This window comes from Penicillium alfredii (genome assembly GCF_028826965.1).
Source record: "Penicillium alfredii strain IBT 34128 chromosome Unknown utg000011l_segment0_segment0, whole genome shotgun sequence".
Taxonomy (NCBI): domain Eukaryota; kingdom Fungi; phylum Ascomycota; class Eurotiomycetes; order Eurotiales; family Aspergillaceae; genus Penicillium; species Penicillium alfredii.
The window spans coordinates 869,297-895,239 of record NW_026622708.1 but is presented as its reverse complement, the minus strand read 5'-3'; the positions used below and the strand labels follow the sequence as shown (position 1 = coordinate 895,239).

Genomic DNA, 25,943 nt, shown 5'->3' with positions numbered 1-25,943 from the left:
AGAAAGACAAGGACACGCAGGATTGGGTCCTGAGAATGGTCGATCCTGTTCTCTCCACCGAACAACGTCACTGGTCTCTCGCATCCCCAAAAAAAGCTGTCCGCTTCAGCCTCCGCAGACACACATCGTCGGCGGATTGCTTTCACTTGACACTCCCAGTACACACATGACTGTTTCTTCCTCTCACTTTTAATCCCTCTCTCGTCATTCCCCTCACTGATCACTTTTTTCCACCATCCAACCCCCCCGAAGAAAATGTCATGGCAGCACCCCCGCCAGAGAGCTCTCACACCCCACCTGGCACTCCCTTGATCGAGTCGACACGTCTGCACGGTGACTCCATGGAGGATCTGGATCTGCAGGCGACTCGGAAACGTCCGCGTCTCGACAGTGGAAGTCGCGTGGTTGAGACCTTGTCGCTTGACGGTGCTCTCGCGACACCCGCTCCTGCCTCCGACATGGACCTGACCCCCGACCCTGCTCGCTCGGCCAGCAAAGTCACCATCAACATGAAATCCCCTGCCTCTGAGTTGGCTTCTGCCCAGCTGGATGGCCCGGCTGACCACACAGATCCCTCTCCCAAGTCGCAATCCGCTGCCCGCGACGACGCGACCCCCGCCAACGTTGTATCCATTTCCTCCTCACCCGCGCAGAGCCCCGAGATTGAAGTTGCTGAGTTGGAGGATATGGATCAAGATCCCAACATGTCCAACTGGCGGCCGCTGGAGGAGGCGTTGCGGGACAACACTGCGTCTGAGGTCGTCGAGGTCCAGGACCTTGTCCCTCTGATTGACTCCTTCCCCAAGGTGTGTGATGGCCAGGCTGCGCGAGAGAGCTTGGAGCAGATTTGCCTCATGCTTGAAAAAGGTAAGCGACCGATCGCTTCGCCCTCGACAAGCCCGGCCTCGATCCTGACTTGCCCTGCTGCTACAGGAGATGTAAATGATGCTATCGCGCTGGTTGCGATGAAACGATGGATGGACGGTTGTGTGCGCGACCTGAATCGATTGACGCCGGCCGTGTTTGCGGAGGACCGCGACTTCTGGGAACTTATACCGCTTATCATAGAATCTCTGCTGCGCAGAGGGTAAGGAGACCCCGGATCGAGATCACTGTTCATTGCTCTCTAGAGCTAACATGCCCATTAGACACGAAATTCACCCAAATCATGGGCAAGGGCTCTGGACTTTCCTCGAAGAGTTCTTCCTCAATTATGCTCGGATCACCATCCATCTGGTTCGCCAGGATACCTTGGCCTTGAAGCGCTGGGCAGATGAGACAGACCTTCAGGTGCCCGAAAGCATGTCACGGCGCTACTTGCAACCTCTGTCTTGGTCACTACAGTTTCACGCCATTCCTTTCTTCCGTGCCTTAGACAAGCTTTACGACGGAGAGATGCCTGACCTTGTGCTTCGACTCAAAACCCTGGTTGCAGCACCTCCAATTGATCTAGTCGACGGCATAGCGGAATATGCATTTCAGATCATATACCTGACTCCCAAGTGCCAACACCTGGCTACCGTGGTGCCACTGATTGTATGCGTCTCAAACAGCTTGACCGAGTACATGCTGGAACGAAGACAGAGCATGGAAGCAGGTGTGATCGTCGACTCTCCGGCTCAGTCGAGGAACACGCAAACACTTTACGAGATGATGCGATCTATCGATGAAAAATACCAAGAATCAGTCACGAAAAAGTTCCCCTGGGCCTCCAGCGACATGAGTGAGCAGATGCTGCGTCTCATTAGTCGTGGCTACAGTCTCTTCTGCAATCGCGACCCCGACTTCATTCACCAACTCTCGAAGGATTTATCTATAGAGTTGTCGGAAGGAGCAACTTCGGAGAAAAACACCAGCGTCATTTTATGGGCCTGGAAATTCGGGGTTTTGAAGAAGCATATCATGGATGGCCGCATGGAGCTTCGGGTCTTCGGCGTGGAGACGATGCAGTCAGACCTGGTTAGTATCTGGCAGCAGAGCATCTCCAACAACCCCGACGGATTGGCATTTCCGTTCGTTCAATACCTTGTCAGGTTTCTGCGAGACAATAAAATCGTGGACTATCTTGTGGGTGTCGACTCCCATCCACAACTGATCAGCCGCAGCAGCAATATCGTTGGCTTCTTGGTCGTGACGTCGGCGTACAACGATCTCGACACAGACACCATCTGGAAAACAGTGACGGAAAGTCAAGACAGCCGAACCGTTTCCGAGGTTTTGATAATGCTGATGCGCACATTCCCTATGCATTCGTCTGGGTCCCCGGCCTTGCTCTACGTGTGTACCAAATTGCTTGAGCTGCCGTTGGATCGCTTCGATGCACGCATGATAGAGGTTTGCGAACTCCTTTTGCCTCGAATGCGTGAAAGGCCTGTCTCAGGAGGGGTTTACGACCTATCAGAAGTGAACCATGTTGATCCCATTCCGCTACGTCTTTGCGTACGTCTCATTCGGGAAAGCACTGCAGCCGAGGATTTGTCGGTAGAGCACAAAACCCAGTTACAACGTTTCGGCAGCGCGCAGCTTGGCCAGTTCATCAAAGCGGGCTTGAGTGAGATGGACAAAATGGAGATGTACGAGCGTTGCATCCAGGATATTGCCGAGATGAATCAGTTCACTGCAGGCAGTATTCAGGCTTTGAACGCCCTGGTGCCCTCATCTGAATCACAAGAAATTTGGAAGCTGGCCACGGACTTCGATCTAACTCGATTAGTGATCCAGGAGCTACGCCATACCGTGGGCGAAGGCCACATCGACTTTTCTGATCCTTTCTCACGGCACGGCTTCATTTCGCGGGTGCAGATTGTGTACCGTCTCATTGACATGGCCCCTGACACCATCACGCCGGAACTCAGCAGCATAATGTGGAACGAGGTTCTCATGTCGAAAAAGCTGGGAAACGAGATCCGCAAGGTTGTGTGGGATATGATGGTCAATGTCACGAGTCGCAGTGGAAAGCACAACTCGTTTCTTGAGCGATGTATTCGGGAGTATTTGCCCGGGCTTCTCCCTCAGGATTTCTCCCATGAAGTGTTGTTGTTCGCGAAACAGTCGATCAACTACGAGGTCCGTCTCAACCCCCCGCCCATGGCTGGGGAGGAAGAAGTGGTGTCTATTCCCGGAATAGAGCGGATCTGGACGTTCATCTTGACGGCTCCCCCGGGTACTATTGAGACCGAGGCAACCAAATTTGCTATCGATCTGTATCTGGACCACCAGATCATTCGCAGGTCCCCTCGATCGGCGGTGGAAGCCACTCATATGGCCATCGTCAACCGTTGTGTGGATCAGCTTAAGTCGGCTGCCACGAAATTGAAGTCACCAAACACCGCATCGGCCAATGGCGATGTTCCTATGGAAATCGACAGCTCAAATGGTGACTTGGAAGCTGACGAGCTCAGCTTTAGCCGGTCCCTCTTGTTCCTCCGCCAACTGCTTCATGGGTTGCGCACTCGCCCACAATACAGCCCACCACAGAGCTCGCCCTCCAATCTGCCTGATCCTCCATTGTCTGGTCAACCCATAGTTATTTCCTACCAATGGTTCAGCGGCAATTCCAGCTCCGCAGTTTGCTCATTACGCATCGGCGATCTTTCCACGGCTGCCGATCTTGTGGAAAGACTGACTCTGCTCACAGGGTTTTCTAAATTCACTACCATTACTGGTGGACAAAGGATCGAGCTTCTAGAAAGCCCAAAGACCCTCCTCAAGGATTTGAAGCTTCATCCTGGACTTCTCATGATTCGCAAATCCCCAGATGCGCAGGAGGTGGATCGGAGTGGAAAACGACAATCCTTTTCTTCGGTTGACTTCGAGGTGCTCAAGCATTTCGATGAGCTGTATGAGCTTCTCGGCCTCAAAGATGACCTGGCTCGCGAGGTACTATTTGATACTCCATCATCCGTTCTTGACCATATGCTTACTGTATGTAGATCTTCGACTTTCTCCTCGTGTTTCCGCCGCAAGACCGGGCCCTGGAATTGGTTAGGTCTGAAGAGAAAAACGAAAAGGACTTGTTTCCCTTGCAACAACCTTTCATTGCATTGTATTCTCTGAGCACCCTATCCTCTTGTCTTCGTGAAGAAGCCGTCGAGGTGAGTTTTGCTTTCATGCTCTATTATGCCGGTGTTAATACGAATGCCGCAGTTGTCACCAAAACAGTCCTTCGTGTCGCATAGCATTCAGGCGCTGGCGGCTTTCCTGACTGCCAACGAACTGTTTGAGTCGCTCGCAGAAAGTCCGATCAAGTTTCACCTCGCTACGCATGCCGTGGAATGCCTTCTTGTTGCCCTTCCTAGTAAGTTTCGTTTTCGCCCTTCTGTTACTGGCGGCTACTGATACTCATACGCTTCAGTCTATCGTCCGACCGATGATGGATCCATTCCCATTCACGACCCCCAGTCCTTGGTTCAACGACTTCTCAGTCTCATCGAAACCGGCCGACATGTACCCGCTGTCTCTTTGCCCAGTCCAAGGATTCAAAAATTGATCTGCCACTCGTTCGCGGTCTTGATCGAAGGGTCATTGTGCGATCACAAGTTCTGGAACATTGTCAAACGACAAGCTCAGTTCGACCAATTGATCCTGTCTCTCCTTTTGGATGAAGACAGACAACAAATCCGGCATAGCATCGCAGAGCGAATCAAGATCACTTGCAGTCCTTCAAAACTTTTCAAGCAGTCAACAAAGACTAGCAACGAGGAAGCACAAGCGTTATCACCTGCCGAAAGCCCTGGCCGAATCGACATGCTGGCTACCATCTGGAATTCATTTGTCCAGGTCATCCCCAAGACTTTGCAATATGCCCGTCAGTCAGCAGAATTTTTCACTGTTGCTCTCTGGGTGTTCCGCTCTGTTGCAGAGAAATCGCCAAGTGATTTGATACTCGGCGACTACCTCGCAGAATGGAGTCAAGTCATGCTGAGCCATTGTACAGAAGAGGTATTTTTCCTTTCCTGAAAACTGGGTGATGTCCTAAGCTAACAGCCCGTAGTTCGTTGGGAGGGAACAGGTCGATTACCTGATTCTGGGATTTGCTGATTTGCTGGAAGTGTGCCTTGATCTGGCTGACACTGCCAAAATCACCCTGGACACGTTGTAGGTTCCCTTTTACTCGTTGAGGTTTGGTAGAAGGCTAATTAGATCTCTACAGTGATCTTGCAGAGCAGATCTTGAACAATTACCTTCTGCCGGAGTTGTCGACGGAATCGGACGATCGCATCGTCACGCAAATCCCAGTCTTGCATACTTGGTCTCGCCAGAAACTCTACAATATAGTCAATTTGCTATGCAAGCAAAGGGATGAAAATTACGAGCATGTTCTAGTGCAATTAGAGGATGCTATTCCACGAGGTTTGTTCATTCCACCATTTTTCCATTCTGATCCTGTCAGATTTTGATTCTTCGTTAGATTATATCTCGAGTTGGTGCGTTGATCGAACAAAGATGCTTCGAGCGCCTGAGGGCTATGCCGGCCTCAAGAACCTTTCCAACACCTGCTACCTGAACTCCTTGATGACACAGCTTTTCATGAACATCGAATTCCGGGAGTTCATATTAAAAATGCATCTCACTGACTCTGATTCATCGCAAATGCTTCTCAATCAAACCCAAAAACTGTTTGCATGGATGCAAGAGACATGGAGGAAGAGTGTTGACCCGCAAGAATTCGTGGACAGCATTCTCACTTACGACAACGAGGCGATCGATGTCACTATTCAGATGGATGTTGATGAATTCTACAATCTTCTTTTTGACCGCTGGGAGGCGCAAATCACGGACCCAGAAGAAAAGAAGAAGTTCCGACTTTTCTATGGCGGTCAGCTGGTGCAGCAAATCAAGTCCAAAGAGTGTGATCATATTTCGGAACGTTTGGAACCTTTCTCTGCGATTCAATGTGAGATCAAGGGCAAGGCCAGCCTCGAAGAGAGTCTGCAGGCATATGTCGAAGGCGAAATCATGCAGGGAGGTTAGTGAGCACACGCATCTCATGCTGAGATATGATTTCTGATCCATGAACCAGACAACAAGTATTCATGCACTTCTTGTGGACGCCATGTCGATGCTGTCAAACGGTGAGTGAATTCCCATGCTCTAGTGGGAGCTAAATCTTCTAACTGCCGTGTAGGGCCTGTTTAAAGGATGTCCCTAACAACCTCATCTTCCATTTGAAACGGTTCGATTTTGATATGGTTACTATGATGAGAAGCAAGATCAACGACGAATTCCAGTTCCCTGAACGAATCGATATGACTCCCTTCAAGGTGGATTATCTTTCCGAGTCCAATGCGTGTGTTGCACCGGATGTCTTCGAATTGGTTGGCGTTTTGGTTCATACCGGCACCGCCGAATCAGGCCACTACTACTCGTACACTCGAGAACGATCCCCAACTGATGCGTCGGCTTCGTGGGTGGAGTTCAACGACTCGGATGTCACCCGCTTTGACCCATCGACAATCGCAGATCATTGCTTTGGCGGCCAGGGTGAATCGATTCCCTCCATGGGCGGTGCTCATCTCAATAAAGTTTGGAACGCCTACATGTTGTTCTACCAGCGTGTTCCCACAGGGGAGGACTCGGCAGTGCTACAAAAGCAAGAAATGCCCAAACTCCCGGTTCGTGTCCCGATTCCAACTACGATTGCCAATCACATCTCCATGGAGAACGAGATCCTTATTCGGAGCTATTGTCTCTTGGACCCATACTATGCATTTTTTGTGCAGCGGCTCCTCCGTCGTCTAAATGAAACACATCCAGAGTACCCGAACAGACTCCGGATTGGCAGGCTAGCCATCGACGTGGGGCTGGATACACTCGAACAGCTGGTTTCTCGATCCAAGGACTACCGGGGTTTGGATGGTATCTTCACCGAACTCTTCCAAATGCTCCCGATGCCAGATGCAGCCCTTCGAGTGCTTGAGTGGGTTTGTACTCGACAAACTTCGCTTCAAAACCTCATCTTGAAGATTTTGAACCCAGATGTTCGACACAAAGAAACCATGATCATTATGGGCGCTGTCAAAAGGATCCACGCAGGTATGAATGACAGTGATATCGATGAGAGTCAACGCAACGTATGGCGGGAAAAATTCGACAAAGCTATTGAACAGATTGTTGCCATGTTAGAGGTCATTTGGCCCTCTGTCCAGGCTTTACCGCGCGTGTGGGATGATTACTTCGACTTCTTCATCAGGCTCGCAGAATTTGGACCACGGGTTATCGAGGCGATGCTGGACAATGAGGTATTTGTCAAATGCCTGGAAATCATCTGGCTCGATGTTGAGGACCGGAAGAGGCTCAGACAGTACTATGTCGCCTACCGTCGACTGAGAGAAAAGGGCCGTCGCTTCTCCTACCGAAAAATGGCGGCATTGTGTTTGTTGTTTTTCAAAAACATCGATCTCTCCCTTCCTCCCACCGCAGCCGAGGACGGGCGAACCTGCTCGGGAGGGCGATTCTCGCTTAGTGTGAGAGAAAGCAGCCTCATCAATCCGCTCGAAGAGGATGGATCGCTGTTGTTCCTCACGAAACTGCTCCAGCACGAAAGCATTGCTGACTCGCCGGCTTGTCTGAGCATATTCATCACTTTCCTCGAAGCAGAGCCCCAGGCAGGCTTCCTGGGGCCGATTTGCAAGATGCTCGAGGGTGGCTTGAGGATTTCTCCTGCTGCGCACTGTGCCCCGTTCCTCGATGCAACTCTGGTCTTTTGCAAGCATTGCCCAGACAAGGAGCGAATTCTATGCATGATTGACTTCGTTGGTAAGGGATTGGATACCATCGAAAACAGTGGAGGTTCAGAGCACCTGCAATTCTTTACACGCCTCCGCCAGGTGTCCAACGATCGATTGGACATCGGCCCCAAAGAGTTTACCATGATTGTGACAGACAAAATTCCGGACTGGGTGCCAGTATTGCTCATTTACCCTGACCGAAATGTGCGCCTTTCTGCCGTTGAAGCGCTTCGCACCCTCCTCTTCCACGGCGAGAGCGACACTGAGGAAGATCAACCCCGACATGCCACCATTGCTCGTGCTCTACTGCAGGCCTGCGTCGAACGAGTCAAGAAGTCGTTCCTCAACGACCAAATCCGGACCGTCGAATCCAGATTAGTCGAGGCGATCAGCTCAGTCATGACCCATTGCTTGGAAGTGTACTTCAACGATAGTGAAGAGGATCAGCAGATCCTCAAAGAGGCCAATGGTAAGCCGATTTCTAGTTAGCCTTTTTGAGAATTTCACTGACTCCTCTGTCAAAGCGGTCCTTGTCTTCCTCGAGCGAGTGACAGTCGACGTCCCTGACGATCTGGCCTCAGGTACGCCGCCCCTTCAGACGCCTCCCGGCTCTCCCTGTCTAACGCCCTGATCCCAGAGTCTGACCCGCCTTCCGCGGAAGAATGGGATGCCAATTCTGCGCTGGCCAGCGATTCCGAGATGGGACTCGCCGGCTCCCCCTAAGAACATGGAGTTTTTTTTTAGTGGATTTTTCGTTTTCTGATTTTCTTACTTCTTCATCGGGGATGTTGTCTGCAGATTGAGCGAGGGCGAGGGTCTGTGATTCATAGCACATTCGCATACGTAACGGATCTTTATGGAGGGTTACTTATTTTTCTGTGTTTTTCATTTTGGGGGTTTATTGTATCCTCCCATGTTTCATGCTAGGGTTCGCGGCGTTGCTGGTCTGCCTTGACTTGCTCGGCTCGGGATGGGCCGTGGATTTATCTGAATAAAAAGGCGTCACGGTAGACAGTTTCTGTGCATTTTGTGTATGGTGTCTGTTTTGAAGGGGAAGAGTAGTATACTGCCTTCATACTAGGTACTAGCGGCGGGGGCCTCAAGAGGTTTCAGGTATATCGTGGACAAAGCCCATGGACACTTCGAGGTATGCCCCGTGAGGGAAATCCACAAAGCTACAAACCAAGATAAAATGACCAGAATATTCAATTCACATTATTATCTTTGATTCATAAACCGATGAATACATCAAAAGGAAATGAAACTAGGGTTCTGCTGGGGGCAGATTCCCATCTAGATACTCAGAGTATGCATCAAGACTTAACTCTAACAGCCAAAGCGAGTTACTCTCCTCACTCGACTCTAGTGCTTACCATCTCGAACATTCCAAACCAAAGTAATATAGCCATCATCACCCCCATCAAGAAGGAGGCGCCGTATGCGGCGCCACCATAATGGACGACTCAAGATCCTGATCGTTCTCAGGGAACTGACCACACTCCGTAACCGGCCCCCCAATATTATAGATCGCATTATCGGGACAACCCACACCATACCGCTTGAGTTCAAAAGCAGCACGCCATTTATAATCGCCGTCATTGACCTCATCCCACAGGAAGCCCTCAATAGACCCATCCGACTCGAGACACTTCTGCACCTCGTCGTAGAACGTCTTTCCATCGGCCCAGTCGCCCAGCATCACCTTGAACATCGTGTCCGGGTAGTCGATATCGGTCGCCTGCCATAGCTTCGTGCAGCTCGCCTTGCGGTGGAGGTGCATGGCTATGGCGGACGACGTGGACGCCGCCGCCGCCGCCTCGGACGCAGATATCGACGAGGTGTATGCGCGCGCCATCGACGTGATCGTCGCCACTGCGGACCCCGTCTTCACGCAGCTGGGCGTCGGGTTGACAGCTGCGTTCTCGTAGGACGTTGAGATGCAGCTGAAGACCGTGCCTTGCGGGTTCGTCACCTTGTAGTTGGCTGGCGTTTTCGTTGCTGGTGCCGGCGTGGTCGCCCATCCGCATGGGTTGTAGCTGGATTGTCCCGAACTGCTTGGCATCACTGGGTAAGCGACTCCGTTGGTGCCGCAGCGGCATTGCAAGCCCTCGCCCTTGTCTGGGTCTTCGTGCGGGAGGCAGGGTGGCTCTGTTGCGCTTGCTGAGCTGGAGGAGGTTGTGCCTGCTTTAGTGGACTTTGGTGGGTTTGTTGAGGTAGGCCCCCTTGACATGGACTTCAGGGATTCCCAGTTGATTGTGGAGAAGCTGGTCAAGGGTCTCCTGGTACAAGCGGACTGGATGCTTGAGCTGGAGCTGGATCGTGAGCTTGAGCTGGAGCTGGAGCTTGATTTGGAACTGGAGCTTGAGCTAGAGGTCGAGCTGGAGCTCGACTTGGGCGTCGACGTTGAACTGGGGGTTGACGTCGAGCTTGACTCAGAGCTGGAGGAAGTGGACGTCGACGAGGTCGAACTGTCAGACTCGGACTCGGACTGTGATTCCGGGTCATTGGGGTCATCAGGGGGCGAGGGCTTCGTTTGCTGCAACGTAGTGATACTCTTCATGAGGTTGGTGATCTGATCAAGGTCGGGCTTGGGCACTTTAATCAGGCCTGAGAGTGTATCTGCCATCTGCGAGGTACAGGCCAACGACTCGGCCGCCGTAAAGCCAGTCTTGATCAGATTAGCCACGCCAGAGATCAGACCGCGCTTCTTCTTTTTCTTTGATCCTCCTCCAGAACAGTCGGGCGGGTTGTCGGGCTTCTTGGACACTTCGTCGTACGTGTGCTGGGTGTTCTCGATTACGTCTTCGATCTGCTTGGTTTTCTTGTCCTTCTTGTCCTTGTCGTTGCTTGTTATGTCCGCGATGTTGTCTCCTGCCTTCAGCCACATGCCTGCCAGAATAACGGCGGAGCTGCTCTCCGCTGCGGCGGACATAGTCGAGCTCGGGGCCACATAGCCCCAGGCAAAGCTGCTGGGCGTCGTGACTGTTGAGTCGCCTTTGGGGTCTGCTGACTTTCCGCCACTGGCCGAGGGAGTAGAAGTACTAGGACCAGGAGTTGACGACACAGACCCGCCGGCCCCGGATGCGCCTGGCTTGGTTGATGGTGGGCTGCTAGGAGATGCCGATGGGGACGACGTAGGCTTGGGCGTGTTGTCTTTCGAGGAACTAGATCCAGAGCCCACCGGAGCGCCACCATTATTAGAGTTCGACGGTAATGGACGGGGGCCTTTGGGACTCGGGGTAGTGCTGGCTGGCCCGCTAGGAGGCGTGGTGTTGCTCTTCTGAGGGCTAGGAGCAGCGTTGCTGGTGAGTTGTTTGCTCGGCTTCGGGGTATTGTTCTGGGGCGACGGGGTTTGGCTCTGTGGAGGCGGTGGCTTGGACGTGCCAACATCCCCCCCTGTAGGCCCATGAGACTTGGTTGATGTTTGTGTCGGATGTCCATTGCCATTGCCTTTGCTAGTGTTGGGTGTGGCACTCTGGGTCGATTGGCTGCCACCAACTGGCGTAGCAGGCCCTTTGGATGAGCTTGAGGCGGCCACATTCACAGACCCCGATCCTGGGGTCTGTGGCACATTGCTGGGTGGCTGACCTCCCTGTCGACGAGTTCCAGTGGGCCGATGAGTCCTCGAAGATCGAGAACTCGACAGGGAACTGTCTACGTTGCGGTTGATATTCTGGTCTCGAGCAGCCAGGGTGAAGGGAGTATTGCTTTCTAATGCTGAACTCAAAAGAGCCGATGAAGCATCAATGTCAGCCGCCCCCTCTGTGTCATGGTTGTGAAAATTTGCCGGGGACGCATGGATGCTCTGCAGCACCGGCAGGAGAAGCAGAATACTTCCTGTTAAGGAAACCATCCTGGCGGCGAGGATTTGGACACTATACAGAAGAAAGGACAACAACACAAGAAAGATTCAAATTCTCAGCAGAGTTCTTCATATTATTATTCAAGCGCCTAATGTCTGCTGGAATTCGCTGGGCAAAGCAACGGGCCCAAAGAGCCTCCGCACTAATAGACGTTCAGCATTTCTCGAAAAATGGGTCTAACATGCCGTGCGGGTGTTTGTCTCTCTGCATCATTTCAATAAAACAGTCAACTTTTCCTAGTGATAGAGTTTTTGGGGCCGGCCCCCAAGACTAGTATGAGGATACAGTTCAGCTGGTGTGAAGTGGAGTCCAGGATAGATATTACGAGAGCACCAACCCACGTCCGTGTTGGCCAGGCACGAGATATTATTCGATGGTAAGTTAGTTCAAAGATAGCCGAACCATCAAACTGTCTGACATTCATTGAACCGCAGCCCTTTATACTTGGGACAAATACCTGGGGAAGGTAGTTGAAGATATCCACCCTGCTTTTAGTTGACACGACAGAGGCGAGTTGGAAAAAAAAAAGAAACATTCCCACGCGCTATTTCAGCAAAGGTCCTGACTCAATAAGATAAAATAAAGTAAATAATAAAAACGGGCAAGGCATCCTAGTGCCCATAGCACATTCTGCCCCCAAAGTGGACCCGACTAAAGTAGGGACAAGATTGGCCGGTGTCTGCAAAGTGTGTTGAGTTGAAAATAGCAGTCGGTACGCACTGTAGTAGTCGTTAGAGATTCTATTTGGTGGGTCAGGAACAAATTTAGAGCTAGTCCAAGGGCTTTCGAATGAAGAAGCCGTGGTGCTCGTGGTAAGATGTCTGGGAAGGGTAGCTTATCGTGATTTACAGTGGTAACCATTAGCGCTGGGTTAAACATGAAACTGTTCTTTTCTACTAAGCGCTTTTTAGATAGTTCGTTGTAAGTTGTCGCCATTTTTAGCGTCCAGCTAGGAGGCGGCTAAAGTAGCGCTAGCGGAACGGAAATGTCACGAAAATTGACATGCCAGGCCGCGAAATCCTGTGCACTTCCCAGCGTCATCTCAAATCAAGTTACATACTTCGTAGGTGCTCTTTTTGCGTGTTTGGTGGTGGTTAGGGCTGCCCACCTGAATGGGGATTTTCAGAACAGAAATCACCCGAGGTAACTACGACACAGTGTACAATACCTGCGCAATTAAATTGTGTTGATGGGTGTGACATAGGCGATAGCATGCTGAAAACAGACATCATCTGAAAATGCATCAATTTCTATTTTCGGCGCCAGCGCCAGACTTGTTTTTGGTTTTTCGTTGCTTACGTCCAGTGGCCACCCACCAGAGAGAACCACGTTGGGATGTACCCCAAAGTGAGGTGGCTGTAGACGCCAACTATTGGAGCGTAGCGTATTATACATCTTCAAATTCCTCGTCATCTTCATCTGACTCACCCGCCTCCTCTTTCACCGCAGGCTCGGTCTTCGCATCAGGATCCGGTTTGATGGCCGGCTCAGCCGCAGTATCTGGTTCAACCTTCAACCTCTTTGCTGCTGGTCCGTCGTCGGCGAGCGAGGACGGGGTCCCTGTGGAGGACCGAGCGGCGCTAGGACTGGAGTCGGCGTCGTGTTCACGTTTAATTCCAGCTACCCCAGAAGAAGGTACGGGCGCACTGGTTGGACCACCTGTCGCAGGCGTGTTCGGTCCACTGGGGGCAGAAGTACCGCCGACATCTTCGAATTCCTCATCGAATTCATCCGAGTCTTCTTCGGCACTGCTGGCGTCTTCCTGGGCCTGTAACGCCTTCTCCCGCTCCATCTCGGCATAGTAGGCGGCAACCTTGTCGTCCAACGCATCCAGGCCTGGCTTCTGGTCCTCATCGGCAAGGTCTGGCTTCACGGTCACGCCAGCCTCGCTCTTGACATGCGTAGTACCAGGCGTATCGGCGTCGACAGTGGAATGCGTGTGCCAGACTGGAAGAGCATTCTGCTTCTCCACGGCAGCTTTGCGAGCGACTTCCTCGGCCTGCTCGGCAGCACTCTTCTCCTCGGTTGATGTAAGCGAAATTTCGATGGCCGACTCGTCCGTCTTCATGGTGCCACGGATAATATTCGGCTGTTTGGAAGGCACTGCGATCGCCGCGCGGATCGGGTGTATGCTCTGGTTGCGGAGGACATCGACCTTGTGATCCCACGCGGTGTCGAAGTCGTTGGGCGGAATCTCGACCGAGTCGATCTGCTTCAGCAACTTGAGCATGCTGTCCAGTTGTGCCATGAGTCGGCTGTTTTTCTCGTGGCCCGTGCGGTCGATGCCCTCAACTCCCTTGACATCCTCGGTTCGTTCCAGGATCGCGCCGCAGTTCTGACACTCGAACCCTTCCTCGGAGACCAGACTCAGCACGTCGAGCTCCGTCCATTCGGTTCCACATCGCAGACAGATGTATTCCTTTCGTTCTTCACTCGGCGTATATTGCGCCTTGATCGTCGAGGTCAATTTCGAGACCTTGTATTTGATCGCATCGATGACCGGGTGCAGAGGAATGTAGTAGTATTCACGGTTCACAGGGCGGGTCGATCCATCACGGATTTCGGCTCGAGTGCTTCTGTAATCCCAACAAAAAAGTCCCGTTAGCTGATGTCACATCTGTCCATGCAACCTAATGCGACAGAGGTGAACCATACACTGCGATGAGGCGGTCCTCCCGCAGCCTGGCGCAGAGCTTGCGAAGGTCTTTCTGTTGCATTCCCATCAAGAAGGCGAGGTCTTCGGCATGTAGACTGCAAGAGATAAGCATGTCTTCAGACAATCAATGCGTCGGAGAGTCATACACCGAGTGAAGGAAGAGCGCATCCACTACCAAGATGTGGCGGGTCTCGTAGAAGGCGCGCGCCACGCTCCGAATGAGCGTATTTGCGAGATCCATCGTTGCGGTAGTGGTCGAGGTGCGAGAAAGCTCAGAAGCGGACAGGGCTCTCGTGACGGAATAGAGCGCAAGGCTTCAAGTCGCGCTTTTCAAAAGTTGGGCGAGGCGATCATGCTTCGGTCTTCGAGTTCAGATGAAGCCAGTATGGTGGGGGGGAGTGAGAGAGGCGAGAGGAAACAAAGAAAATCGTTGTCTGCCCAGGGCAAGCGCCAGGCTTGTCAAGAGTGAATGAGCCGGGATTGCAAGAAGCAGACGAGCTCAATGCGACCTGCAGGTCACCTGATGGATTACTTGAGCCCCAGGCAGTCGTAACCCCAGTGTGGTTAGCGTCATTATCAATACACTAGGACCATTATGGACTAGCGTCTGTTAGAAAAGCGCGCCGCAGCAAAGATTCGATTTTGCCGGCGGCCGATTTAATGCGCTCCTCAGCGATTTTGCAGCGGAACCTGGCTGGGATCTTTACGAAGCCCAGCAGTTCAATATTATATTCATCTCTCCACAAACCCCCAAATACACTTTCCCCGCGTGCTTTCACCCGGTCTTTCTTGAGCGACCCTCCACCTCGCGCCGAATTATCACAAGTCTTAAACCGGGTACAATGGCCGGTGACAAAGGAAGAGGAGGCGGAGCTGGTGAAAAGCGTCGGCCAAGAGATTTGGGCCGGGGAGAATGGAGGTATTTCACCCTAGTTACTGGCTGCATTGCCCCGCCATATCGACTAACTAATCAAGCAAGTCGACAAAATATAGACAAGAGGGCGCGGCATGAGCAGCAGGCCGAAGCCAAGCGCCGCAAGATCGAAAATGGCGATGAGCCCCAAGACCCGATTTATGCAACCCAATTCTCCAAAGAAGAGATCGACAATGAGGAGCGGCGACCAAAGAAGAAGGCTGCCGTTCTGTTGGGATACTCCGGTACCGGCTACTCTGGAATGCAATTGTATGTGGAATTACTGGTGTTACGAGTGATAATAATTGATAGGTTGGCACTGACAACGCATTTAAAGGAACGTAAATCGGAAAACAATTGAGGGTGACCTCTTTGCGGCCTTTGTCGCTGCCGGCGCCATCTCGAAAGCCAATGCGGCGGATCCCAAAAAGTCTTCGTTCGTCCGTTGCGCGAGAACCGACAAGGGCGTCCACGCGGCTGGAAATGTTGTTTCGCTAAAGATGATCGTCGAAGATCCGGATATTGTTCAGAAGATCAATGAGAAGCTCAGCCCTCAAATTCGGGTTTGGGGCATCGAGCTTACCAGCAAAAGTTTTAGCTGCTACCAGCTGTGTGACTCCCGTGTTTACGAGTACCTGATGCCAAGTCATTGTCTCCTGCCACCCCATCCGAGCACCTATCTTGGACGCAAGATCGTCGAGTCTGCGGAGCAAGCAGGCGAGACAGATGCTCTTGCAGCCCGACAGGAAGAGGTTGCAGGATTTTGGGAGGAGATTGACGAAAAACACATCAAGCCCATCCTGGAGAACGTCCCCGAGGATGTGCGTCAAGTCATCCAAAAGGCTCTTTATTGGAAGGAGAACCAAGAAGCGCCAGAGGGTGCCGAAGATGCTTCGGCAGTGGCACCTGAGCCAAATGAGCAGCCTCCCACAGAACAGTCTACCGAGACTTCCGAGGGACAGCCCGACCAGATGGACCCGCGGCAACAGCTGATTCATGACACCATCAAATCCATCAAAGCGGCGTACAATGCAGCCAAGCGAAACTATCGCGTTCCTACATCTCGCATCACCCGTCTCCAGGAGTGTTTAAATCAGTACGAAGGCACCAAGAACTTCCACAACTACACTATTCAAAAAACCCACCGTGATCCCTCTTCCAAGCGCCACATCAAGTCATTCAACGTCAACCCGACCCCCATCGTTATCAACGGTACCGAATGGCTCAGCCTGAAGGTGCACGGCCAAAGTTTCATGATGCACCAGATCCGCAAGATGGTTGCAATGGCCGCGCTTGTTGTCCGCTCCGGCTGTCCTCCGGCCCGCATCAATGAGACCTACGGACCTGATCGCATTGCCATCCCTAAGGCCCCTGGTCTGGGTTTGTTACTCGAACGACCCATTTTTGATGGTTACAATGTCAAGGCTTCTTCTCTGGGTCGCGAGCACATTGATTTCAGCAAATTCTCCAAGGAAATGGACGAGTTCAAACAACGGGAGATCTACGATCGAATCTTCCGCGAGGAAGACGAAACTCATGCGTATGTATTTTTCCTTGCAAATTGTGTTCAATTTTTTTTTTCATCCGCGCCATGCTAATATATGACCTACAGGTTCGCTTCTTTCTTCAATCATATCGACAGCTACCCCGTGGAATACTTCCTCTATGTTACGGCTGGCGGCATCTCCACAGCCAAACTCGTTACTGCGCCTGGGAGTTCGAAGCCCTCGTCTACAGCACAGTCCGGGAACTCTCAGCAGGAGGCGCTTGCCGCTGTCGAGGCCGAGTCGGAAGATGAAGCTAATCCCCCTGATGGTGGAGAAGAAGGGGGTTAATTCCTGGCTATATGTTTGACACGTGTAGAATACATTGCCTATCTTCGGTGCATATTAGACCACTGTGTCAACCGAAGGAATAACAATGCATTCAATTGCAACGACCTAGAACTATTTTTTTGATGCCAACCAAGCTCCAAAACCGATGCGTTGATAATTCCTCAGCTTTAAGATGCATTACGTTGATCACAGGCGTGGACAAAACACATATTAACTGCAGCCAATGGAGTTAATACCAGCTCTCAGGTTTACTGCATTTCCAATGCTATTAGGCTATCAGAGATAGGTCTGCCCTGCTGCTTCGAAAGCCTTCCTATTTACTGGCGTAAGCGGCTCTCCCGCAAACTCCCCCTGTTCTCCAACCACCGCAAGGATATTGCGCATAGCATTGAGCTCAAAGTTGATTCTGGTATCCAGCGCCCCGCCACCAATATGCGTGGTAAGGGTGACATTATCCATGCTCGCCAGTTTCGGAGACACTTGTGGCTCATTGTAGTGGACATCCAGCGCCGCAGCAGAGAGATGGCCCGTCTCCAAGGCCTGAACCAAGGCATCTTCATTGAGAACTGGCCCACGGGCAGTGTTAACAATTCTGCTACCAGGTTTCATCAACGACAATGCCCTCGCATCAATCAAATCCTGCGTATGCGGATTGAGAGGCGTGTGCAGCGAAACGCAATCCGCGACCTTCAACAGGTCGTCCAGGGAGGCATGATACGTGGCATGCAGATCAGCTTCCTCCTTCGAATCAGCGCGAATAATATCAAAGTAATGGATCTCCATGCCCAGTGCCATGTGCGCCTTCAACGCTAGTTGTTTGCTGATATTGCCAAACCCCACAACGCCAAGGACATGCCCTCGGGGATTGTGCGAAATTGTCGCAATCAGCTTGTGCGTCGCAGTGAAAACCTCGGGATCTGCCGTTCGTGCTGCCAGCTGCGAGCGTGTGAAATTCCGGAACACGCTCAGGATCATGTACAGCGCTGTGTCGGAGACTGCCTCGTCGGATGCCCCCGCGCCGTTGGCATACCAGATCTTGTGCTGTCCGAGTGCATCGACATCCGCCCAGTTGAATCCCGCGCCTGCAGAGGCAAAGATTCGCACGCTCGATGGTAGATGGGAGATCAGCTCTGTGTTCCAATGGCCCATGAACCCTCCTGTTTGGAAGTGTGGTCTGAATAGGGCGGAGAATTCGCCGTATCTGTGGGTTTTATGTTAGCTGTTCATATATATGTGGCCAAAATAATAGTTAACTTTGTACTTCTTTAATTTGAGGGCTTGGATGAAGCCTTCTCGGTCGGCCTCTGTCGCTTGAATGACATCGAAGCGGCTGAGAAATTCCTTGTTGTAGAACTCATGGTTGTATTTGATGGCATCCCCCAGGTGGAGGACGATAGGTTTGGGCGCCATATTGAGGGTAAGCGGTCCGTTTCTCTTATGCAAATGCACTGAATGTGTTCTATTCTGAGCAAATCACTCATTCTTATATCCACAGCCTATGCACTCGTGTTTCCGAACGTTATCCGCCACCCGGAAACCAGCGTCCACCGGAGAGAAAGCCGAGATGGATATCTCAACTTCAGAGGTTCATGTTCCCGCATTGAAGTACATTCTATTGGTCCATTGAAATAGGTGTAACGTAGCTGAAACTTGCACAAAAATAACGACGCTTTAGCAGCTCCTGGGTGTACTAGAGATTTTACCCGATAACAAGAATCTTTTTAGAGAGTGTTTACCTAAAAGCAAGCCATAGAAAGCTCAGGATATCCATAATCGGGTTTCTCTCCGCCACCGTAGACCACTATGCGTGGATAATAATGAGTATTATATGACGGCAAGTCAACATTCAAAGTTGCGTTGCCGGAGAAAACCTTAGCTGATGTTGTGGCAGTAAGCGAGAAATAGACACGGGGAAAGTACGCCGGCCCAAGCAATGGAAGGGAATTCCGCGAGTAAACTCTTCTGTATATCGCTGATTCTTCCCTGCGCTTATATTTCTCCCCCGTCATGGCCTTACAGTAGTGACCTTTTGTGTACAGGTGAGACAACATTCTCGATAGCAGTAGGCTACTCATCGAACCTAGATGCGAGCAGCTAATGGAAAGGATATATATATATATATATATTTTGAACTCAACCAAAGCGATTCCTACAGCTCGGCTTGGTGCGCGATCTATTGGGCACTGCTTTACCCCGCGGGGTCGCATAGCCCCAGTGCAAATCCGGGGATGTCGGTAGCCGCCCACTAATGATATACGTGCGGTAGCACGTGCGGGGAAATGTTGATATCCACGGAAAAATGAATGACTCAATCAAATGATTGAAATAAAGCCTGTTCTACTTTTTCGGTATTGTTGGATCTAGGGATTCGAAAGGAGAAAGGAGGTTGTTAGATTTACCAGGGATATGAGGTCCAAAAATTAGGCAAGCCCTATAGAAATATACCATAAAAGCATTTGCAACACTTTATACACCCTCACAAACATCATGTCAACGCTGCGATGTGATTCGTGAGATGCGAAGTATATTCGACCGAAAGAGGAAAGCGGAGAAAACACGTCGAGCCACGTGATGGTACCACGAATCAGGCTTAGCGTCAACACTTTTTTTTCACCGCGCTTCGCCGCATTGGATTTTCTGCTTTCTGCCGTCGCCAATTCCTTGCCGACGTCCTCGAGCCATAACTTTGCCGGTCGGTTGCTGACGCCAAGATGAAGTACGTTCTGGTTTCTGGAGGTACGTTAGACTTGTCCGTTTCATCAATTGAGAGCTAGTGGGGTTATATTGGTCTATATTGGGGATCGGTCGAGATCAAATACTGACGACGAGTTTCGACTAGGTGTCATCTCTGGTGTGGGCAAGGGCATTATTGCCTCCAGCACCGGCCTGCTCCTCAAGACTACGGGTCTTGCGGTCACGAGCATCAAGATCGACCCCTACATTAATATCGATGCGGGGACCATGGCACCAACCGAGTCAGTGCCCGCCTTACGTTCCGGCCTTCATGATCCCTTATACTGATCGTTCCAGGCACGGCGAGGTTTACGTGACGGACGACGGTGGCGAAATGGACCTCGATCTCGGTAACTACGAGCGCTACCTTCTGACCACCCTGTCGCGCGACCACAACATTACGACCGGCAAGATCTACCAGCAGGTCATTGAGCGGGAGCGCATTGGCCATTACCTTGGCAAGACTGTCCAGGTGTAGGTGCCACGGATCATATTTCATGGGTTTTGATTGAAATTCTGACACCACATAGGGTGCCGCATGTCACCAACGCTATTCAAGACTGGATTGAGCGGGTTGCTAGGATCCCGGTTGATGAGTCACGGGCCGAACCTGATGTGTGCATTATCGAGCTCGGTAAGTCCCGGCTACCTATTATTCTAATTGATTGTTTGAAGCTCACACAAGGAAGGTGGTACCGTGGGTGACATTGAGAGTGCTCCGTTCATTCACGCCATCAGCCAGCTGCAACGAAGGGCCGGCAAGGGCAACTTTATCCAGATTCATGTCTCATATGTGCCCGTCATCCCGTCAGTCCTTTTTCTCTGATAAAGCTGCATTAATCCAAAGCTAATAGGAGCTCAGGCCTGGACCCGATGGCGAGCAAAAGACGAAGCCAACCCAGAGGGCTATCAGCGATGTCCGCAGCGCTGGCCTGAACCCTGATCTGGTACGATTTTAATCTAGTCATACTGCAGGATCGTTCATACTAATTCTTTTATCAAGATTGCCTGTCGCTGTGAGCAGCCGCTGGAGGATGCTACCATTCAGAAGATCGCCAACATGTCCTCGATGGAACAATACCAGGTTGTCGCGGTGCACAACGTGACAACGACCTACCATGTGCCGCTGCTTCTTGAAAAACAGAAGCTCATCCACACGATCAGCAATCTCCTCGACCTCCCATCTATCCCCCGCCCGGCCGACCGGATTGAACAGGGCAACCGTATGTGGAAGGATTGGATTGACCTCGCCCGGGGTCAAGACTACTTGCATGACACCGTGTCAATCGCACTTGTTGGTAAATATACATCGCTGAAAGACGCCTATATCAGTGTTTCCAAGGCGCTCGAACACGCCGCCATGTACTGCCGCAAGAAGATCGAAGTTATCTGGGTGGACGCGTCGCATCTCGAGGATGAGACTTTTGAAAATGCGCCGGCCGAGTACCACAAGGCGTGGCATGCAGTCTGCACGGCCGACGGTGTGCTCGTGCCCGGAGGGTTCGGCACTCGCGGCACGGAGGGAATGATGAAGGCGATTACGTGGGCACGCACGAAGAAGAAGCCCTTCCTGGGTGTGTGTCTGGGTATGCAACTGGCCACCCTCGAGTACAGCCGCAACGTGGCCGGCATCGAGGACGCCGGCAGCGAAGAGCTGCACCCGAAGGCGAAGAACCACGCGATTATCTACATGCCCGAGGTCGACAAGGACAAGCTCGGTGGCACAATGCGGCTGGGCAAGCACCCTTGCATTTTCCAGGAGGGCACCGAGTGGTCCCGACTCCGCGCGCTGTGTGGACCGACCGCCACGCAGGTCGAGGAGCGACACCGACACCGCTACGAGGTCAACCCCGCCATGATCGACACGCTCGAGAAGGCCGGCCTGTCGTTCATCGGCCGAGACGTCAAGGGCGAGCGCATGGAGATCATTGAGATCCGTGACCACCCTTGGTTCGTGGGCGTGCAGTTCCACCCCGAGTACCTCAGCCGTGTCCTGATGCCCAGCAAGGCCTTCCTTGGCTTCTTCGCTGCTTCTGCCGGATGTTTGGACGAGGTCACGGAGGCTATGAACCAGGGACAGCGGAGTATCGTAACACGAAGGTAATGAATAGATTGGGTTGGAGTTCACCGGAAATTTTAAAAAAGGCTTTGAATAGATCGGTGTGGAACTTGTCTATATTTTTGCCCCCTATGTGGCGTCGGTGCTAGTGCTTGATTTGAAGACAAGGCTACACACTGGGCATTAGCAATTGGTATATAAAAATAAGTCTACCGCAACACTTGTGGCCTCGGGGTGCTCTCTGGTCCGGCATGACCATTCCAAAGCTGTGGCATTGATTACAATGTAAGTTCCAAGAAGCTACAGCGTCCCAGCCATATAATCTACCCATATACCAATCCTAGTCCAGATGACCAATTGAAATCCCTAGGTGCTATTCAAACCCGGCTATATCTAATATACGCAATCATGAGACAACTGCAACTTAGCAGAAACTAGTTAAACCTAGTAGCAAGCTTACTGTACTTGGTTTAGAAAGCAAAATGCCAGAAGCACAGGGACGTGAAATATCATTCATAGTTCATAAGCACAGCATAGCAGTAGTTATGATCGTCAACGATATCTCAGCATACGTTCCTCCCCAAAAGACAACCACCAAAACTGCCCCTAAAAGCCTAGGTTGGAAGGTTCTTGAGTGCGTTTTCGAACGCTATGGTTTTCATCGTGCGATCGTCCGGTCCGCAAAGAGCTTTACCCGCCAACTGCAGCATCTCCTTCTTATCCCCGATGCTAGAAATCTTCTCTTTCAAAACATTTTCCACATCATTAGGGGTCAGATACTTGTCCTTGTCTCCAACTAGTGCCTTCCACAGGTCATATCTCTTATCGTCGTCCTTGAGGTCGTCGTAAAAAGACAGTCGAATCCACGCAAATGCCAGACCAAAAAGATCAATACTCTTTGTGTACGGTTTCTGCTTCACCGGTTCTGCAATGAATCATGGTCCTTAGTTCATGCTTTGAATATCCATAGTGGAATATAGGGAATTGCGTATTACCTGGGGCTGATGATCCGGCTGTAGCAATCCAGTAGTCCCTCACCAGACCGCTTGAAGTGAGGGGCTTTGCAGCCACATCGAAACCCGCAATCGTTGCTTTCCCACGGGCCCACATAATGTTCTCCAAGGTGATGTTGCCGTGGATTATGCCAGCAGAATTTATTGCCCGCACTCCCGAGGCCGCTTCCGCAAATGCCTGATTCTTCTTCGCCTGGCTGGCCGATTTGAAATCCGCTATGGTGTGCGTTGATCCCCATTCAGAGACCAAACCTGCGACCTTGCTGCCTCTGCCTTCGCCTTTTTTGTATTGTTTCCCGCTCGAGTAGAAGTAACCATCAAGGTTGAGCACGTTTGAACTGCCGATTTCTTTCAGGAGCTGGAAGCTTTCGATCCTGCGAATGGGATCAGACTTGACAATCTCAATCTGCACTCGATGCTCGTCTCCGTCATTGACGGTTTGTATGCCATGCCATATGTCTCCACCATATCCTGAGCCTATGACATCAATCAATTGAATCTTTCGAATTTCGGTTTGGCCGCAATCGTTGGTGTAAATGTATTGACACTGGGGTTTGGATGCCTTCACGTCGCAATAGCCATCGCTGCCACTGTCTTCGGTCGGCAGTTTGGGCAACGGGGTTTTCGTTTTGACCCAAGCCTGGTGATCTTCCCAAACATTCCAGCTGCTGATGTCGCTCGGTATACTACGGCGCTGGAGGAAGTCAGGAGACTGGGAAGACTGGAGGTCGGTTGGTGCCGAGTAGACCACCGACACCAGGGAGGCAGTGATGCCTAGAAGAGGCAATCCCAGTTTAGGGAGGTGCATCTTCGGTACGGAGTATGGATATCGCGGTATAGTGAGGATGGGATGTGAGGAAGACACGAAAGAAGAAAAAGAAAAGAATAGAAAAGAAATCAAAGGTGAGACAAGAGGATATTTAGCGGGCTGCTTTTTCATTTTCTAATTTTATTTAGGGGCCCGTTATTTTGTCTACGTACAATATGCTGCTAGAGCGTTCACCTTGTACTGTAGCCGAACGCTGCCGATGGCCCCCCAAAATTTGCCTTGAGTGGGTGCCAAATTTAGTTGAAGGGTCGAGAATTTCCCAGAAACAGAAGTATGTTGGTTTCCATTTTTACGCTGGCGTTTGCGGGAAGTGTACTCCATATAAGGAAAAAGACGGTATCACTGGTCCAGCTCGTCCTAAGGGGATATAATTCTACTCTATAGTCTGTGTTCACTCCCTCAGTCTGGCCCTATCGGGCCTTTCATCTGATTCGCTAGCTCTTAGTATGAAAAAAAAAAAAAAAAAAAAGAATCTGTAAAAGCTGCCCCAAATATTTACGGTGTTGGCCCCCTGAATCCTGCGACCAGCCCCCAAGTTTTTTTCCCACTCTGTCACACGTCTCCGAAAACAAGAATATTATTAACATGGTCTATCCGTATTCCAAATTGCAACATGAAATAGATCAGACGCAAGTAGATTGAGGATCACTCTATATCATAGTTTTCTGATGGCTTCAAATTGTCTAGTTATGTCTATCTTCTTCAGCCACGTTAAACTCTACCTCTACTTGTCCAAATATAGTACAGTAGGATGCATTTAATTTGAATCCATGGCTGTGCATATAAAATACAATAGTAAGTTTGATATATATAAATATATATAAATTACCTAATATGTTGTCTTCCAACCCCCAGCTTTAAGTACAGCAGCCACTCGATATGGTATTGTAGTAGATAATTTAACTAAAATAGACAATATCCACGAGATGATCTACCTGTGTCTACTGGATATCAATACCCCTGCGCCTGAGACGGGTATGAGACGGGTCTTCTGAGGACTATCATCAGCAGCAGCCCTCTCTCTCCTACAGAGTCTACCAATAGCATCATAGAACTTAAAACTTCATCAGAAATTCTACGTATATTCTCAGAAGAGCTCCTGGTTTTTTGTCAAATTGTAATATCTCACGCGCAAAGAGAGTCAGATATTATGGATGCTTTCTATGTCGTACTATTATATCCACGGCGAAGTACTTGATAAGACAATCTGCCAGCCCGAAAACGGCCCTTCAAAAAGACATAGAAGTAGTGATAGGAATAGAAACAAAGAAAGCGTCCTCGCATACAAAATAAAAACAAACACTTGGATATCAAGTCCCTCCTACTACATCGTCGTAGCCCTCGGAGCTAAAAAGGCGAATCAGAGCCTCGCACTTTGATGCTGACTCCCTCAATTTTCCATGCCAACTTCTAGTTGTCAGTATAGAAATATTCATATAACCAGAAGAGAGCACATACACTGTAGTGAAAAATCAAATTTTCCTAACTGAGGGGGTCTATGGATACCCACTAAGCTCTAGGGGTCAATGTCAATGCAAATGCCCTTTTTAACACATTAGGCACCATATCTCAATATTTCAGGCTAGGAACTGAATGAGAGCGTCTCGAATCAATCTTTTATTCCAAGTTCAATTTTTATCAATCAAAATAAAAATAAACTGGATGAATGTTACCCTTGGAGCAGATATAGCTTTACAAGCTGTAGAACATGCTAAGAGAAAGATTTCTCTATGGCTCATAGAGCTTTAGATTAACTGCGCCGCAATTATATGTGTTGGATGAACATCACATGTAGCTCTCCCATAAATAAGAATTGAACGACTGGAGAAAACACTTAGTCTCGGCAAATTGCTACATCAATGGAAACTCCAGTTCTGGATATCTGCGACAATAACACTACTTGACCAAGTGACCGGCCAACGAGATCGAAGTTAGACAAAAGAAATGTCTCACTTTAAAACCACCTACTGAGGCAAACACAGGTCTGGTGAGATCCAGAGCAAGACCTGCATCAATCTGTGAGGGACACTGAAGTACATTTTCAAACATATCCGCCTCGGAAACCCCAAGATCAGCTGGGGCTGAAGAGCAGATGAATAGAATCGAGCCAATGAACTCAGACAAGCACACGAAATGGGTCCCCCACAAGGCCCATCCCCCAGATACCGGAAGACTCCTTGCTCCACGCCAAGGCATCGATGATCGAGATATCGCCCCACACTCGCCTCGAGGGCTCAACCACATATGATCTATAGAGCGGGCCGGTAATTCTGAGGGTGTATATATGAGTTGTTAAATCAAATTCTTTGGGC

The 25,943-nt window shown here is 50.6% G+C and overlaps 7 protein-coding genes across 7 annotated transcripts; 3 read left to right on the top strand and 4 right to left on the bottom strand.

Annotated features, from left to right (window-relative positions):
• Positions 1-260: 260 nt before the first annotated feature.
• On the top strand, positions 261-8,453 carry NUU61_008770 (uncharacterized protein; the record flags this gene model as incomplete). Its single annotated transcript, XM_056659295.1, has 12 exons — positions 261-1,087; positions 1,149-3,879; positions 3,933-4,094; positions 4,147-4,297; positions 4,355-4,941; positions 4,994-5,097; positions 5,153-5,352; positions 5,411-5,968; positions 6,023-6,074; positions 6,128-8,199; positions 8,255-8,311; positions 8,368-8,453. The coding sequence occupies 12 exons, from the start codon at positions 261-263 to the stop codon at positions 8,451-8,453; spliced, it is 7,587 nt and encodes a 2,528-aa protein (XP_056507588.1).
• Positions 8,454-9,150: 697 nt separating this feature from the next.
• On the bottom strand, positions 9,151-11,583 carry NUU61_008769 (uncharacterized protein; the record flags this gene model as incomplete). Its single annotated transcript, XM_056659294.1, has 1 exon — positions 9,151-11,583. The coding sequence occupies one exon, from the start codon at positions 11,581-11,583 to the stop codon at positions 9,151-9,153; it is 2,433 nt and encodes an 810-aa protein (XP_056507587.1).
• A 1,305-nt stretch (positions 11,584-12,888) lies between these two features.
• NUU61_008768 (putative transcription factor TFIIE complex alpha subunit) lies at positions 12,889-14,490 on the bottom strand (the record flags this gene model as incomplete). The annotated part of the gene is made up of 4 exons (XM_056659293.1): positions 12,889-12,962; positions 13,022-14,169; positions 14,249-14,344; positions 14,396-14,490. The coding sequence occupies 4 exons, from the start codon at positions 14,488-14,490 to the stop codon at positions 12,889-12,891; spliced, it is 1,413 nt and encodes a 470-aa protein (XP_056507586.1).
• Positions 14,491-14,863: 373 nt separating this feature from the next.
• On the top strand, positions 14,864-16,997 carry NUU61_008767 (pseudouridine synthase PUS2; the record flags this gene model as incomplete). Its single annotated transcript, XM_056659292.1, has 4 exons — positions 14,864-15,168; positions 15,229-15,432; positions 15,500-16,702; positions 16,775-16,997. Coding segments are annotated over 4 exons (1,935 nt in total), but the record flags the coding sequence as incomplete, so codon positions are not given.
• A 276-nt stretch (positions 16,998-17,273) lies between these two features.
• On the bottom strand, positions 17,274-18,407 carry NUU61_008766 (D-mandelate dehydrogenase-like dehydrogenase; the record flags this gene model as incomplete). The annotated part of the gene is made up of 2 exons (XM_056659291.1): positions 17,274-18,198; positions 18,259-18,407. 2 exons carry the CDS (start codon positions 18,405-18,407, stop codon positions 17,274-17,276), a joined length of 1,074 nt encoding a protein of 357 aa, XP_056507584.1.
• Positions 18,408-19,708: 1,301 nt separating this feature from the next.
• NUU61_008765 (putative CTP synthase) lies at positions 19,709-21,834 on the top strand (the record flags this gene model as incomplete). The annotated part of the gene is made up of 7 exons (XM_056659290.1): positions 19,709-19,733; positions 19,837-19,972; positions 20,028-20,204; positions 20,261-20,364; positions 20,420-20,537; positions 20,593-20,677; positions 20,734-21,834. The coding sequence occupies 7 exons, from the start codon at positions 19,709-19,711 to the stop codon at positions 21,832-21,834; spliced, it is 1,746 nt and encodes a 581-aa protein (XP_056507583.1).
• A 569-nt stretch (positions 21,835-22,403) lies between these two features.
• On the bottom strand, positions 22,404-23,610 carry NUU61_008764 (kinase-like domain-containing protein; the record flags this gene model as incomplete). The annotated part of the gene is made up of 2 exons (XM_056659289.1): positions 22,404-22,714; positions 22,785-23,610. 2 exons carry the CDS (start codon positions 23,608-23,610, stop codon positions 22,404-22,406), a joined length of 1,137 nt encoding a protein of 378 aa, XP_056507582.1.
• Between the last annotated feature and the right edge of the window lie 2,333 nt (positions 23,611-25,943).